Source organism: Manis javanica, chromosome 7, assembly GCF_040802235.1.
Source record: "Manis javanica isolate MJ-LG chromosome 7, MJ_LKY, whole genome shotgun sequence".
Classification (NCBI taxonomy): domain Eukaryota; kingdom Metazoa; phylum Chordata; class Mammalia; order Pholidota; family Manidae; genus Manis; species Manis javanica.
The window spans coordinates 31,364,245-31,381,361 of record NC_133162.1 but is presented as its reverse complement, the minus strand read 5'-3'; the positions used below and the strand labels follow the sequence as shown (position 1 = coordinate 31,381,361).

The 17,117-nt window shown below is 43.3% G+C and overlaps 2 protein-coding genes across 18 annotated transcripts in view; one reads left to right on the top strand and one right to left on the bottom strand.

Annotated features, from left to right (window-relative positions):
* Nucleotides 1-17,117, bottom strand: part of BLNK (B cell linker) — an 80,059-nt gene that overhangs the window by 21,068 nt on the left and 41,874 nt on the right. For all 3 annotated transcript variants that reach the window (XM_017675072.3, XM_017675058.3, XM_017675063.3), the window contains 4 exons: nt 16,625-16,781; nt 13,961-14,124; nt 7,597-7,678; nt 6,334-6,405 (listed from right to left, as the gene is read on the bottom strand). In XM_017675072.3, coding sequence (XP_017530561.3) covers nt 6,334-6,405; nt 7,597-7,678; nt 13,961-14,124; nt 16,625-16,781 — 475 coding nt within the window. The remainder of the gene's footprint in view (nt 1-6,333; nt 6,406-7,596; nt 7,679-13,960; nt 14,125-16,624; nt 16,782-17,117) is intronic.
* Nucleotides 1-17,117, top strand: part of ZNF518A (zinc finger protein 518A) — a 114,786-nt gene that overhangs the window by 81,746 nt on the left and 15,923 nt on the right. For 10 of the 15 annotated variants that reach the window (XR_012133107.1, XR_012133109.1, XR_012133108.1 and 7 more), the window contains one exon: nt 3,697-4,035. The exons of 3 other annotated variants lie outside the window; for them this stretch is intronic. The gene's annotated coding sequence lies outside the window, so the exon portion shown is untranslated. Of the gene's footprint in view, nt 1-3,300; nt 4,618-17,117 lie in introns of those variants that run through there. 2 more of the 15 variants (XR_012133097.1, XR_001855448.3) reach the window with 2 other exon arrangements.

Below are 17,117 nucleotides of genomic sequence, written 5' to 3'. Positions count from 1 at the left end.
CTCCCAGAATTTATAATAGAAGGCATGCCCCTCATGCCACATCATCTACAGGCCCACCTGTTCCAAACACAACAGAGGAAGAGAGGCCTCAAAAAGCATTACAAATAGCAACTTCAGCAGAGAGAGGCCTTCACTCAGAGCCCATCTACTCTTTTTCCACACACAGTTCTTACAGAGGGCTAACTTCTGCAGGCACTCACAAATGAGCCCAGCAGCCCAGAGCACAATACTGACTCCATGCAGGGACCTTCTCCAATGTCCCATAAAGGAACGGCCCCTCCGGTGTTGCTCCTACTTACAGTTACCCAACCTAGATGTGATTTTTAAAAACATTTTGAAAAAGAGACATTTGGAATGTTTAACATTTCATGTGACAACAAACTGAAATGTCATCTGTATATGTAGTATGAATCCAACTGTGTTTCATTAGCGAGTGTACCAAGTTGATATTGTTCTTCAATTTCTTGATACCTACGTTGGCTTTATTAGAAAACCCTTGGCTACGCATAGAATTTTTTTTTTTGAGAGGGCATCTCTCATATTTATTGATTAAATGGTTGTTAACAACAATAAAATTCTGTATAGGGGACTCAATGCACAATCATTAATCAACCCCAAGCCTAATTCTCAACAATCTCCAATCTTCTGAAGCATAACAAACAAGTTTTTACATGGTGAACAAGTTCTTACATAGTGAATGAGTTCTTACATGGTGAACAGTGCAAGGGCAGTCATATCACAGAAACTTTCAGTTTTGATCATGCATCATGAACTATAAACAATCAAGTCAGATATGATTATTCATTTGATTTTTATACTTGATTTATATGTGAATCCCACATTTCTCCCTTATTTTTTTTTTAATAAAATGCTGAAGTGGTAGGTAGATGCAAGATAAAGATAGAAAACATAATTTAGTGCTGTAAGAGGGCAAATGTAGATGGTCAGGTCTGTGCCTATAGACTATTAATCCAAGCTAGACAAGGGCAACAAAACATCCACAGATACAGAAGATTTCTCTCAAAACGGGGGGGGGAGGGTGAGGTTCTAAGCCTCACCTCTGTTGATCCCCAATTTCTCACCTGATGGCCCCCTTGCGACTGTGCCTGTCTTAGGTTGTTCCTCCCTTGAGGAATCTTACCTGTCTCTGGCTAACCAGCCGTCTTCCAGGGCCATACAAGGAAATGTAAAGTTGGTAAGTGAGAGAGAAGCAATACTCTTTGAAAAGGTTAGCTTTTTACACATAGATTTTGATGGAAGATTTAAGGGAAGGAAAAAAGACAAAACAAAACCCTTGTTTGGAAAATTAAGGAAACAGAAGTTGTAGGTCTGAATTTCCTTCCAGAGGGTTTCCCTGCTCTGAAATGCCAAGGGCTTGTTTGGCCTGGGCACATTGCTGCTGTCCCTTGTGGATCGGCTGCTCTCCTAAGCTTCCCCTTCCTTCATATCTCCAAATGTTCTGCCAACATCTTCTTTTCCCCTTCTTTCCTCATAAGTAATCCCTGCGATCTGAGGAGAGGGAGGGTATGCCTGTTCTCCTCTGTGACGGAATGTAAGCACTGGTAAAGAACCTATGGTCTTACATCAGGGAAACAGGGTTCTAGTTATTTCTCTGCCACCAAACTGGCTAGGTGCCCTCTTACAAGTGACTGTGTCTCAATTTCTCCCTCTGTGAAATGTGGACACCACCACCTACCTTATCTAACTTGGAGTTATGGGGTAACTTTGAAAATGTAAGGATTTAGCCAAACATAAATCAATATTGCTGGAAAAGGATTAAAAGTATTTGAAGGTCAAAAACCTTATGCCAAGTGAAAGCAGCCAGATGGAAGACTTCGTATTGTATAATTCCATCTATATGGAATATCCAGGGAAGGCAAACGTCTAGCAACAGAACCCAAACTGGGGCTGGGCTGGGGACAGCGTTCACCACAAATGGGCATAAAGGGTCTTCTGGAGTTGGGGTGGGCATGGAAATTTTCTAAAACTGGACTGTACTGATGGTTCCCAACTCTGTAAATATAATGATTTACAAAAAATATTGAATTATACATGTAAAATAGGTATGTAAATTATAGCTCATAAAGGATCTCAGTAACTATGATTGTTGTTATTTTTGTTTTATTATCTTATTATCAACTTTCCCAGTATTTCTAGGTGCTGGGCACTGTGCCAGGTATTTTAAGCCTCACATAAAATTAAGTGGAGCAAACAGAGGCTCAGAGAGGTTAAGTGGCAGGGCTGGGGTTGCTAAGCAAGGCCATTTGAGTTTAAAGCCTCCGTAGGCATTTTCCTCTCCAGCCAGTACCTCATAATGTTACTCTGGCATGGTTTGGCATGTCACATTCACCTGCTTCTTCTCCCTGATGTGGAGAAGAGTAGTGAGATGGAGGGGTGCTTGTGCGGATGCCCCTGGGAGGCTGGAGGTGGACTCCTCTGTGTCACAGGCCAGTGACCCTGTCTGCTGCTCTGAAGTCAGACCCAGGGACGTGACTGGGGTAGTCCTCACTGCCCCTGGTACCCTCCTCACTGCTGGAATCCTTGCTTTCTGGCAATGCTGAATTCTTCCTGGAGCACTCCAAAGGAGAAATTGGCAATGAAAAAGAGGGAGATGTGTCCAAGCATATCAGAGGGAAAAATTAGCTTTTTTTAAATTGTAGTGAGCAAAAACTGTTAATGTTTGATTTAGCAGTGTAGACCTTGCATAAGCTGGTGCTTACTAAAGCTTCTCAACTAGGAAAACAATTTATGTTAGCTTGTTTTCTACCACATGTATTTTATGTGCCATCCTCTTTTCAGTTTTGCACCCAATGTTGGTAGTTTCCTTATCCTCAACAATCCCAGTGTTGGCATTGTAAGCCCTTGGGATTTGCTCTTTTCTGGCTATTATAGAAACCCTATTATCATTAGTAAGGCTTGCCTACTTAGCTGGAACATCCTCTCAAAGGCACTGCATGAACTCTTACAAAATTGATTTAATTTAATAACTGCAGAACAATTTGGGCTGTAGGTAAAATTCAATTGCTCAACAGCAGAGAATTGTAAATTCCAAAACTCTTTCTCTATTTTAAGAAATAATAAGATAGAATACTTCTTAAATACTATTTACTTAGAAGAGGTTCGGAAATACATGCCCTGTCTACCCTCTTCTGACACAAACTGCAAATCAGCCAGAGGTTGTACTGCTTTCTTCTAAATGCTCTCGTGCAGATACATCTCAGTGGGCTTCAGTCGTTCAGTTTATCTGGACCAAAGGTTCCCACTACCATCATCACTGACTTTGCACCCTTTTTCCTGCAGGACATTTGGTGATGTCTGGAGACATCTCTGTTTATCGCTACTGAGCAAGGGTGCTACTGGCATTTAGTGAGCAGAGGCCAGGGATGCTGCCAAATGTCCTACAGAGCACAACACAGCCCCACCACAAGGATTTATCTAGCCCTAGTGCCAACCGTGCCGAGGCTGAGCAACCCCGAGTTAGACTTTATATGGAAAGGAAGAAACACAGTCATTCGCTGAGAAGTGTACACGGTACTCTGCCAGGCTGGTCATGAATCAGGTGGACTAAATAAGGGATTCTAAATAGTAACAACAATAAATAATAAAGAACTATCTTTTTTTAGCGTGATTTATATATATTTACTCATTTAATTCTCACCCAGGTTTAAATGCCAATTTCTCCTCCACTTTTTGCAGAGAAGGATACTAAAAACAGAGAGATTACTGAGCTTGTTTGAAGTCTGGCACCCCACAAGCATCAGAGCCAGACCTGAACCCTCTGGCATTGGAGTCTGTGCTAAGTCCTGCCACGGTGCTTCTCACTACGGGATGCGGTGAGGCGGAGCCTGCTACCATATGCAGTTTGCTGTGTAATCCTCAGCAAGCACCTTATTAGCCATCAAAGAGCCAAAAGCAGCCGTGACCAGAGGCCAGTGCCATGTGTGGTGCTTTAACAGAAGCACCACTGGGAACCTTAGCACTTTCATCACCCGGGAACTATCTGAGGCCTTTAGAGATGGTTATTCAAAGACACAGGCAAGTGGATTGACTGTTCCTTTTATAAACATCATCTCTGAAAATTCTACTGTTTTTACACTTAGAAAACCACTCTGACTGTTCAGGTTTGTCCCTCCCAAATTATCTTGCTTCCTCCCTCCTCCTGTTCCTCTTGCCTATATCCAGCAATTATTAACAGGAAGCTATATTTGCTTGTTCAGGCTTGGTTTCTTCATCTGGTGCCTCTAGTATTAAAATATAGCTATATTAGATTAATAGAATACTAATGAATAATAAATCCAATGGGCTAATGCCCTCTTGATGTGCCATATGATACTGTAAATACAACCAGTGTTGGGGTACCCATTCACCATTTCAGCATCTCTTATGAGCCAGGTCCTGTCTAGGCCCTGGAAACACAGCTGTATCTTCATGGAACTTGCAATGTACTGAGGAAGATTACCCTGACACCCCAAATGATTAGAGAACAGATATGGGCTGAGTTTAAGTTGAATGAGACTTATGGCAAAGGAGAGCTCTCAGAGGGCTACTGAAACCATAGGAGGCTTTCTGGAGGGGGAGACCTCAAACTGGGCCTTGAAGGATAGGCAGGATGTAGTGTCATAAAAGTGAGAACAGAAACAAAGACCAAAAGGCAGAACCCGTGAAATACAGGCTGATTGGTGTATCTAGGGTGTGTTTTAGGAAGAAGAGGTCCTTGTAAGACAAAAAGAGCATTTTAAGCTACAAACACCAGAGCTTATTAAACTATTATTCTAAAGAAGGCTTTAGGCCTTCACATCTGTTTCAATGAAAGGTTTTCTGTTCCTGTAAAAACAGCCCTTCTCCTGAATTGTCAGGAGTCAGGAGTTTCCACTGCAGCTGGGACCAAAGCAACCTCTCCATAACATTGTAGGTTAGCATGTTGGAATTTATTCCCAGAAATTAAGATGAGCTGGACAAGGTGGCTCTGACCTCTACTCCCCAGATATGAAGAGCCTGTAGATTATGAGGGAGAAGATAAATAACATAATAATTTGTTAAAAGAATGAACAATTGAAGTGAGTGTATATGTATGCGTGTGTGTGTGTGTGTGGTGGGGGGTAGGTAGGGGAGATAATGGGGCAGGAAAAGGGGAAGGAGGGAAGGCTGGAGAAGGGCTCCTGTACCTTTCTGTGCTGTAATAGGGAGGAGATGGGGGCACTAATCAGCATCTTGGCCCTCAGTCTCAGGGTTACCAGAGCCTATGGAACACAACTAGGAAGGGCTGAGTACTCATGGTTTGGGTAGGGGTGACATGGCAAAAACTAACTGAGTAATGGGATGAAACCGGCAGCATTTGGAAGCATTCAGATGCTCATCTTGGTGACTGAGGAACAATCCTAAGAGGTGAGGGTGGGCTGTGGAAAACAGAAGGTGTGAAGTGATAAAAGTAAAGCCTGAACTTGGTGGTGAAACTAAAATGGAAAAGCAAATTCAGGAAAAAGGAACAGCAGGCTTTGGGAAGAACAAGACACTCCAAGACATGCAACTTAGAGGCTGACATGCAAACAAGAATAGGGACACTCAAAGTGTAGGCAGGTGACAGATGCACTGAGCTTAAGGGGTAGGAATGTCAAGATATTCAGAAGAGAAATCAGGCCAGGGTTGGACACCAGAGAGTTATCAGCTTAGATAAGAGATGTGAAGCCAGAAGAATGTATGAATGTCCTAAAGGAGTGAAAAATAATACTCTACCGAGTACCTACTGTGCGTGAGGCACTGCAGTGAGTTTCCTACTCATGATTCCAGAATTCTCCTGTCACAGAACAGGGGATCTCATCTCTATTTACAGTGGGAGAATCTGATGCACGGAGAGGGGAAGTACAGGCCAAAAGCAGTTCAGTTGGCAGCTGGAGGCAGGAGCTGGGGTTCCAACCCAGGAACATCTGATTTAAGACCCAAACTCCGAACCACCACAATATTCTGAAAGAAGAGCGGAGGGCTGGACGATGCAGACATCTTTAGTCAGGGGGAGGTGAGGTGGAGGAGAAGCCAGCAAAGTGCCCAATGAGGTAGGATGAAAACTGGGACTTGTCTCCTAGAGGCTGAAGGGCATGGAGGTGAGAGTCACTTTAATATAGGTGCCATCAGACAGTGGATGAGGACAGTGTTACCAGGCCTTCCTGTAACAGTTTATTAAGAAATTTGGAAATACAAGTGATTATTTCTTAATGTTTGATCTGAAGTTATTTATCTTATTTGGAATAGATCAAAAACCAAATGCCAAATGTAATCATTCCACCCCCACCCCCAAAACAGAAACAAAAACATCCTCAAATCATGCATATACTTCACCTGAAACTGTCCCTGGAGGAGAGGCTGGCTTCGAAGAGGTATTTGGCTTGGTTGATCTATTCACCCTGGGAGCTTGAACAGACAAATATATAAAATTACATATACATAATAATTATAGATACAGTCCACTGAGGGAGATTCACACTTATGGAAAAATGCATCCTGGAAATTATGGGTCAGACCAGGGAATTTGCAAAGAATGGGAGATACACATATTGAACACATAAGCCATTAACAGAAGGCTTCTGAGAAGAAATCTGTTCAGAGTGAATATATTAATGATTTAAAAAAATCAAATTATTTTGTGATAAGAGAATTTGTTAAAAAGAATACTGGCTTCTAATTTCATTTGCCAAACTGGATGTCTAGGAGATGAAAGAGTTTTGTTTTTTATCAGAAGCATATTGAACCTAATAGTTGAGGGATCAAATTAACTACCTCCCCTGCCATGTGCAACATATATACCATTTCTCTTGGATTTTGTGGGGCTGTTTTTGACAGGGATGGCAGTTTAGTATGTATTTAGTATTTTTGTTTCATAGTGATAGGTGACTCAGGAATGGGTCTTGAAGATGCTGGTAATATTTAGGGAGTGCAGGAGAGGGTTGCTGTGTAATGGCAGGGTAAAAACAGTAAGGACTGCTACATAGGAGTTCATCAGATAAGTACTGTTACTTGAAGAAGCATCATTTGCACAGAATTATATTCTCCATAGTGACTATATCCAGAGTCAACATGCAATGTTCTGAGTCTGATCTGAGGGTATGTGGCATTGGCTTTCTAAGATCATTTATTTGTAATTGCATTGTTATTCCATGAAGAGTTTACAAACAAAATGTTTCTCATGGGCCTCAGGTAGCACTAAATTTAAAGAATCAGGACAGAGTATATTTCACTCCTTCATTTTTTCAGTCCTCGAAATTATTCCTGGTTGCAATGTTTGTAAGGCCAACACGGTGGCCTGTGACTTAGTATTAGGTTTTTTAAGCAATCCACTCTAAGTGAGGACATCTTTACCTGGGCACTTCCATAATGTGAGCTGGGAATATTAAATCATGGAAGAGGATGGAAGAGGGATAAAGGCTGTGAAACACGGAGATGGGTTACTCACTGATGCCTCTGCTCCACCTGCCAAAGAGGGTGAATGCTGTGGCCACAGGAGAGAAAGGCCTGGGTGCCATCCCTTCTGGGGCCCTGAGTGCTTGCTACATGCCCCCATCAACGGCTAGAAGTTTTCAGGTGCTTAAAACTATAAAGTCTTGCCTTTTTCAGATGGAAGTGGACTGCTTTCTGTGGGATGAATATAGTTTTCATCTTCATCTTCCACAGGAACAATATAGTCAGCCTAAAAGAAATGCAGAAATGAATGAGGAGAATGCTGTCCATTCATAATTTACTGTATGGGAAGCACGGGTTTAAAAAAATCTTTATTAAGATAATTTCATATACCATTAAATTTTCTATGTGAAGTATATAATTTGGTGGTTTTTAGTATATTCACAGCGTGCAACCATCACTGCAATCTAATTATAGAATATTTGAATCACCCCAAAAAGGAACCCTGTACCCATTAATCATTCACCATCCATCCCTTTCCTTGACGTAATCAACCACTAATTTACTTTCTGTCTCTATTTGCCCATTCTGGAAACTGCATATAAACATAATCATGCAATATGTAGTTTTCTGTGACTTCTTTCACTTAGCATAATTTCAAGGTTCAACCATCACAGCTCCATTCCCTTTTTCATGGCCAAATAACATTCCATTGCATGAATATACCACATTTTACTTATCCATTCATCAGTTGATGTACATTTAAGTTCTTTTCACTTTTTGGTTATTATGAATAATATTGCTATGAGCATTCATGTACAAGCTTTTGTGTAGATGGACATTTTCCTTGTGAATATACCTAATGGAATTGCTGGGTCATATTGTAGCTCTATGTTTAACAGTTTGAAGAACTGCCAAACTGTTTTCCAAAGTGGCTGTACCATTTTTCATTCCTTCTAGCAATGTATAAGGGTTCCAGTTTCTCCACATACTCAGCAATACTTGTTGTTATCTGTTTTCCTGATTATAACTATTCTTATAGGTGTGAAGTGGTATCTAATTATGATTTTGATTTGCATTTCCCTGATGGTTAATGATGTTGAGCATCTTTTTGTGTTCTTATTCACCATTTGTATATCTTCTGTAGAAAAAGTTTATTCAACTCTTTGCCCATTTTTAGTTGAGCCATCTTTTCTGTTATTGGGTTATAAGAGTTCTTTAAATGTTCTAGATATAAATCTCTTATCAGATATATAATTTGCAAATTTTTCCTCCCGTTCTGTAGGTTGTCTTTTTACTTTCTTGGTGGTACCATTTGCATCACAGAGTTTAAAATTTTGAAGTCCATTTTATCTATTTTTTTCTCTTGTGCTTTTGGTGCTGTATCTAAGAAACCACTGTCTAACACAAGGTCATAGAGATTTAGATCTATGTTTTCTTGTAAGAGTTTTATAGTTTAACTCTTACACTTAGGTTTATGATACGTTTTCAGTTAATTTTTGCATATGGTATGAAATCAGAGTACACTTCATTCTTTTACATGTAGATATACAATTTCCTTAGCACAGTTTTTTTTAAAAAAATGTTTCTTTTCCCATTGAATTGTCTTGGTACCTTTGTCAATAATCAATTGACCATAAATATGGGGAGAGGATGATTTTATACTGAAATGAGACAAATGAGGTAATTAGACCTCAAAAGTGGGTTTTACAACTCACCATAGTGGGTAGCCAAGATGGGTACTGGGAGAAACAAAAGGCAAATATTTATTGAGCACTGATTGCCAGGTGCTCATCTAGCACTTTACGTTAATCTCACAACCACCCAATAAGGTAGGTACTACTATCAGCTCCATTTCAAAATGAAGAAACTCAAAGAAACTGAGGCACAGAGCTTGGTCAAGGTCTTATAGTTAAAAAAGTAGTAGAGCTAGGATTACAGTTCAAGAATTGAGCACCCATATTCTTATGCACTAGAGTCTAGTACCTTCCTTCCCTTCCTCTCTTATTTCTCCCATCTCTTCATTTAATTGCTATTTCTCATCTCTTTTTTCACCTCCAAACATGGCCAAGAAGTAACAGGTAGTTCTACTCACACAACATCTCAATTCTGCAGTCATATTTAGAGACCACTTGGCTGAAGGAGATGAATCTTTGAAATAACAGACCTCGGGGGTGGGGGGAACCTTGGTTGGCTCTTTTCTAGCTGAATCATCAGAAGTCTTCCTGAATCCTGTCAATCACAGGTGGCAGCTTGCTCCTCTGTGGTACAGGGAACATGGTCCTTACCTCTGTTATATCACTGGCCTCATTGTGTTACACCACAAATTCCTAAAAGACCTTCTTTGTGTTTGTGTTCGTTGAGCACAAAAGATTGGATTGAATTGAAATTGGCCCAATAGTTAAGGCTGCGAAGAGACTGGCTTAGCAGCATTGCATAATTCTGATGCTGAGCAGCTGTGGTATCCCTGCAGGATTCTTTTGGCTCCATGGGCCCACCCTCTGGATTAGTTTTTAGCCCAAGTATCCACCCTCTGGATTAGTTTGTAGCCCGAGTGTCCCTGGATTAGTTTGTAGCCCAAGTGTGCACCCTCTGGATTAGCTTGTAGCCTGAGTATCTACCTTCTGGATTAGTTTGTAGCCCAAGTGTCTACCCCTTGGATTAGTTTGCAGCCTGAGTATCCACCTTTTGGGTTAATCTTTAGCCAGAACGTCCACCCCCTGGATTAGCTTGTAGCCTGAGTGTCTACCCTTTGGATTAGTTTATAGCTCGAGTGTCCACTCTCTGGATTGTAGCCCCAGTGATACGTTGTCTGAGTCCAGCCTCTCTCCCAGGGGCTAGTTCCTGTGAGAGGAGAGGCTGACCCCCCAGGGAGGCCTGCCTACCCTCTCAAAGCCTGTTGTAAAAAAAAACCCTGAAGTATCTATAGCTGAACACAGAACACTGGTACTGACACTCAGCAAAAATACCCGAATGGATGTAGGGAAGTTGGAAGCACCATAACCCTGTCAAAACTTTCCTAACTCTTCTTCACCACCTTAGAATTTATTCCTTCCTCTGAATTCTCCATTTTGCATTTATTTATTCTGTAGTACTTGATGACAGTAAAAGATGGTTTACCTGCAAGGTCTAGAATCTGACCTGTTGAGAGCAATGATATTTCTGGAGTTGAGAATTTTTTAGTTCAAAAGTAGAAAAAAGACTTGATCCAACCCCAACCAATTCTGTTTGTAATTCTTTCCTTCCCCACACCTTCTCATTCCCCATTACAGGACTTTAAGGAAGAGGAATGTATAATGTCTATTTCAGGTAATTCACTTTAATTGTGAATAAAAGCTTTAAAGTTGTTGCCTGCTAATAGGTGAAGGGGGAAAAATAGTGAGAATGTTTGATATCTTGATCTGGGTGATGGGTACATGAGTTTATGCACATGTCAAAATTCATCACTATGTACACTAAGATTTGTGTGTTTTATTGTGTGTACTGCAATATAAAATTTTAAAAAAACTTGTTCCCTGTCAAATTAAGCAAATGATCAAAAACCATCACAATTTGTAACATAACAAGTCTACCTCCACATTGCTGCAGTGTTTTAATATAAACCCCATTATCCCATGGTCGAATCACAAAAACCTGGCTTTGATTACATTAATTATTGATCTTTTAAAGCCAAGTAGATTATTCTACTACGACAACCTAAATGCTATTAGAGTCCTTCTTCAGTTTTTACAATGGTACGATTTTAAAATAGATGATTATTTAAAAAGTCATCTTAGATTAACTCTAATTCTTAGATGTTCAGTACTAAGACACTTGCTATAGGTATCTACACGTTTGCCTCCCTCTAGACTATAGATTTGAAAAAAATAGGAGTGCCACAGATTCATCTTTTTCTCACTCCCATTGCCCCACATCCTATAGTACAGAACGAGTCATTTTGATTAGCTCCTGCTCACATACGTTTCTTTCTTATTACAATTCACGTGAGTGTATAATAGCTTTGCATACATTATTTTATTTAATTCTTACAACAATCGTACTCTCTATATTAGGTGTATTTATCCTCGTTTTACAGATGAGGGGTTGGAAGGAAGTTGAATAATCTGTCCAAGGTTACATAAAACCGCAAGACTGAAGCCCTGCAAGGACAGGTATCAGGTCTCCTGCGGGCACCATGGAAGCCCTGGCAGATTTGTTTGGATGAGAGCTGGTCTTTTCTCAGTGGACGCTGGAGAGGTGGCACAGGGTAGTCGTTCACACCTGAGCTCCAGCATCTCATTCTCTGGGCTCAAATGCCAGCTCTACTGTTTACCTCTGTGACCTTGGACAAGCTTTTCAACCCCTTTGCATCTCATCTGTACCATTTCCTTACCTGTAAAATGGGGATGATAATACCACACACTTCATAGGCTTATTCATGAGGGTTTAATGAGATAAATACCTACAAAGTGCTCAGAACGCCAGTTGGTACAGAGCACTCATCAAGTGTTAAGCATTCTTGTCATTAGAGTCCGCATGCCCCTTCCTCCTACATGTCTTCACCCCATCCTCAACTGTGGTTAGCCTGGGCCCCATATTTTTCCTGTAACCTGTGTGGAAGAGCTAAACATTTTTATTGATGCTTGTCCTTGACTTCTTCTTTTCCTATTTAATGGCTCAGGCAGATCTTAATCTCGGCTTCGTTTTCCTTTTGTGACCTTTTCCTTATCTTGGCTGTCCTTCTGCTCAGTGCAGAATACAGCCTCCTTCAGACTTCTCGTTTTCCCACTGGGTCAGGGCTGCCTGGGGCACCTCCACAAGGCTGCCATTAGCAAAACTCTGCCTCTCTCCACTGGGATTCCCTTTCAGTTATTCACAGAAATGGAGAGCCTCATATAATCCACAGTGTTCACTTGTACTTTGTGTCTGAATTTGTTACTTCATATAGATTTGCCAAATGTTGACAGTTAACAGTGAGACCTGGACAGCTGGTCTCTCATCCTGTCCCCTACTCAGCTTCTCTCTCAACCTCTTTTCCTCCTGAAAGGACAGCATTGCCTCTCAGGCTGTCAGACTGAGGACTGACAACCCATTCCTTCTCTCTTGTCAGCTGACTTTCCGACTTAAAGTGTCCCTAGAGTGGGGGTCATAAACTAAAATGCTTACAGGGGCAGGCACGGGCTAGTACTGGGGGGCATGTGCAGCAAAGATGTGTGCATGTCATGTATGAGTGGTGGGGACTATGACAAATGGAAACGGGCCAGAGATTCACAAATGAGCTGGAACGTCGCCATGAGGCTCAGCTGCTTTGAGGCTACAGCTGGCCCAGTGTTGCCAGACCTGCAGTTTTCAGGAAAAGCTAGAAAACTAGGTTTTGTAAAGAATTGAGAATATGGTAGGAAGGAATCCAATATACTCCAACATATGACACATGGCATCCTTCCATGTGTGACATGCACTGTGTTTAGTGCTATATATATGTTCTCTTGTTAAATCCTTAAAATGACATGAAAAGATACAAAACTGAGGTTCATAAAGGTTATCTGGCTTGCTGAAAGTCACACAGTTAGTAAGGGTATCACAGGAATTTGGGCCTAAATGCTGTCTCTCTTTTATTTAAAAATCTCTATTTTTCTATCTCCTGCTGGGTTACACACTATATTAAGGTGGAAATGAAGGTCATTTCACAACACATTGTAAGCTATGGGCTTATGTACATTTAAAGACAAGTTATTTTTTCAAGAAGGTGCAATAAGATTATGTTTGGTGATGGTTAAGAGTTGCTTTTGAGAATCGTTTTGCTTCTGAGACTGTTGTAATTATAGGCTTGTTCTAATGGTTAAACTTGAGAGCTTGTCTTTGTCCTTACTTCAAGTGCAAATCCCACTGGGAGCTTTTACTTATTAGACCTTTTTCAGTCATTTCTATGACAGTCTGAATGAGTTTATCTGTTCATTTTCAAATGGGAGCAATTCCATAGGAAATAAGACTCATAAAAAGCTAGGTGGTGGCAGATGAATATACCTGGGTCCTGGACAGTCTGCAAAGGTAGGTGGGGCTGGAGGGGAAGGGAGTGAGAAGCAAGAGCTGCCAAAGGGCAGCGAGGGGCCAGCTCCTCTGCAGGTTGTGCTGGGTCTCCACTACACGTCCCGTGGCACCTGTCTGCATCCTAGAGGAAGAACATGAAAGAACAGGGAGAAGAGAAGTTGGAGGAAAGAAAGTGAGGTGGGACAGGGCAGAGAAGTAAAGGACAATAAAGATAGGGAGATCTCATAAAAGAGAGAAAAGTTTCACAGGAAACTGAGGACAGAGAAAAGAGGTCAAAAGAGAGGCTCAGATCCAGTACTGACTGATACTATAGCATGCACCTCTAATAAAGGAAAATGCTTAAAATAAGGTCATATATGGCATTTTTAGAGAAAAAAACATTTTCAGTTTAACAGTGGAGAGTTAGCAGGGTCTGGCTGGAGAGTGGGGCATGCAGGAAGGAAGAAATGTGGAGGCTGGACTGTGCTGGCCCCTTCCCCCCTCCACCTGCATCCTGCCTTCCACTTGGACTGGGAAGACTTTGGGACAGGTTACTTTACTTTACCTCATCTTCAAGAAGGTCTCTGGGTTTGGGTGGGACTTGAGGTCTCTGAAGGGGAGTTGGGGCTGGCAGAGTGGAGGCCAGCCTCGCTTTTGCCATAGGCCAGCTGGGCTTACTGGGAAGAGTCTTGCTGAAGGGTGGAGACTGCCTCTGGCTTGATCTGTTGTCTTGAAAGGAATAAAAACAAAGTATGAGATTAAAGGAGCTCTGGATCATTCCCTGGGTGGAAGCACCAAGACCCGGAAAGTATAAAACCACAGCATCTATGTAGCCACAAATGATTGATCAGGGCATTCCTTAAAGAATGAAAGGACATGTTAAGTGCAAAATTTCAACTCCCATTGACTTACATTGTAAAAACCAGAAGTCCTCATCAAAAACATCCTCCTGGGGGAGTGATGGAGACCCGTGGACTCAGGAGAGCTGAGAACCCAGACTCTGCCAGACAGACGGTGGCAGCGTGGAGGGTGGGGGCAGGGGCTCCTTGACAGTTTACTTTGCTCTGTGAGCCCTTATGCGCACTGATTCTCAGTCCTGCTTAAACATAAGAACTGCCTGTGGAGATTTAAAAAATGCCAAGGACCGGGCCCCACCCCGACATACTAATTTGAACCTGTGGGGAGGAACCTGTAATGATTGGTTTTGGAAGTTTCCCAGGTTATTCTAAGGGGCATTTAGCCTTGCGACTGCTTAGCTGGGTGAACCTTCACGTTCCTCCCCTCAGTGATGCCCCTGGAATCACAAAGACCCCCGGGAGGAACTGCTGGCCCAGGGCTGTCCTCAGCATCCATCAGGGAAGGAGTCCAGGCTCTGAAGCCAGGCGGCCCTGGGCTCCGGCCCCTGCTGTGCCCTCACTGGCTATGCTTGTTTGGGCTTATTATTCGTTATTCACCCTCTCTGATACTCACAGTCCTCATGTTTAATGTAAGGATCATAATATCCACCATAGGTACTGTGGATTAGAAAGAAAGCTGTGAAAGCAGTAGGAACAGGGTGCCTGGCAGAATCGATGCATAATAAATAGAACTAATACCTTCATAATACGGTGAAAGGCTCACGCAACTGGCATCTCCCCAGTGGATCCTGTGAGCATGGATGGGACTGAGAACATCATAGGAATAACCTGCTGCGTTCCCCAGCCTGGGACCAGCCCCTGGCGCTGACGCCGGCTTTCTGCTGCTTCCTCCTGCCGCAGCCCTGCCCTAGGCTGAGGCAGCTGTCCCTGCCTTGCTGTCCCCAGCTCAGCTCCCCTCCTGGTGCCTGCCCCTGCCCCCAGCCCACGCTTCTGCCTTGTTGGAGGTGTGTGATTAACATCACATCCAATGCCTCCTTGGAAGCCTCTTTCTGGGTGGTGCAGCTATGCTTGGGCACTAGGATATCCACCATGCTGGTATAACTGTCCGTTTTGTTTTTATGTATAGCTCTTTTTATTTATAGCTCTTAGAGTTTACTCAGATTTCTTAATGTAAAATTTGAACCCATCTGAAGTAACAAAACCCAGAAGACAGGCTTTGAAGAGCTTGCCCTTGAATGAGCCACCTAGCCATGCAGAGTTGTGGTTTCTGGTCTATAATGTGAGCCTAACACAGACCCTTCCTTCCCAGGGTGCGATCATATGGTGGGTGGTATGCAGAGCAGAGCAGTGAAGAGCATGGGCTTTAGAGGCTGAGGGGCCCGGCTTGCATCCCAGCTCTGCCACTTAATAAACCCTGGGCCCAGTTAATTCACTCCTCTGCGCTCACTGTCCTCATTTGTAAAGGAAGATGAACACCTCTTCCATGAGATTATCAAGAGGGCAAAGTAGGCCATGACTGTAAGCAATACAAGTTTGGGAGTATGTCTGTCTTACTTGCTGCTGAATGTTCAGTGCTTAGCATAGCACTGGCATACAGTAGGTACGCGACAGACTGATTGTGGCATGCAGCAAGAGGCAACGCCTGGTGCCCTGTAAGGAGGCGGTTAATGGCAGTGATAATGGTCACAGAGCCCTTGACATGCAGGGACGCTTTGTACAAACGCTAGCGTCACTGTGAGCATCACTGACTGGCTCCCCCCCTCACCTCTGCTGAATGTAGTCACTGATAAGACTGGAACACAGATTTCTTCCTGGGGGCCATCCTGGGCCTGGAGGCCACACCAGAGCTGTCCATTTAAGCTAAGAGGCTAATTCCAGGCTTAGCACTCCTTATCCCCACCCCTACCCTCAGTTAAAAATCCACAGTTTAGATTCAGTGTGTCCTGGCCTGCCAGTGTGGAGATGGGCATGGAGGAAGGAGGGGCAGACACTGGGATCCTTGAAGGTCATCCTTGTTCTGTACAGATGTCTCAAGAGAAATTCTAGAACTTTTGAGAAGGAAGCCTGAAGAGAAGCAGGGACTAATTTCACGGTTAATTTCTCATGGGACCATCAGGAGCTGGGGCAAGGCAGGGATGGGAGCAACCACGAGGGTGTGCTAGTTTATTCCTGTTTTCAACATTTGTAATTTAGGAAGGCTACCTTTTGTCCAGTGGGCAAGCTTCCCAGCTGGGGCTCCCTTACCTGCGAGTGACCAGACGGCCCACTGGGCGGTGGTGAGATGGGGAGGTACCCCCATCCGGCAGCCCCTGCCTGCCCTCACTTCCACACTGCCCAGAAGCTGAGTGCCCGGGGTCTGGGGGTGGCCTCACCTACGTACTCGCCCCTGGTGAAGGGCAGAGCGGGGTGGACTGTCCTTGTCTCCTGCCCGGCGGGCGGTGGCTCATAACTGTCATCGCAGGTCTCCTCGGCAGGCAGCACATACATCTCCGAGTCCGAGTGCTCGTCCGGGTTTTCATAGTCACTGTCCTGCGGGTGCAGACGCCAGGCTCAGGGCCCTTCCATGCTGAGTCATCAGGGCAGCTCCCGGCACGTAGGCCGAGGCTGCTGCCCTAGGGCAGGGACCAGGAAGCGTGGCCCCGAGGGGTTGGACCACCAAGGTCAGGCAGCCGTCAGAGGCACAGCTGGGTGGAGGCCGGGCCTTTCCGCCTCCAGAATGTACCGCCTTGACCACTCTCCTGGGGGAGCCTGTGGACCTGAAGGATGGCTGACACTGTGTATCCACAATGAGCAGCTCCAGACAGAATGTATTTTATGAAGACAGAAAAAGGTCCCAATAAAATAGAGTAAACAATTGGTTTTATT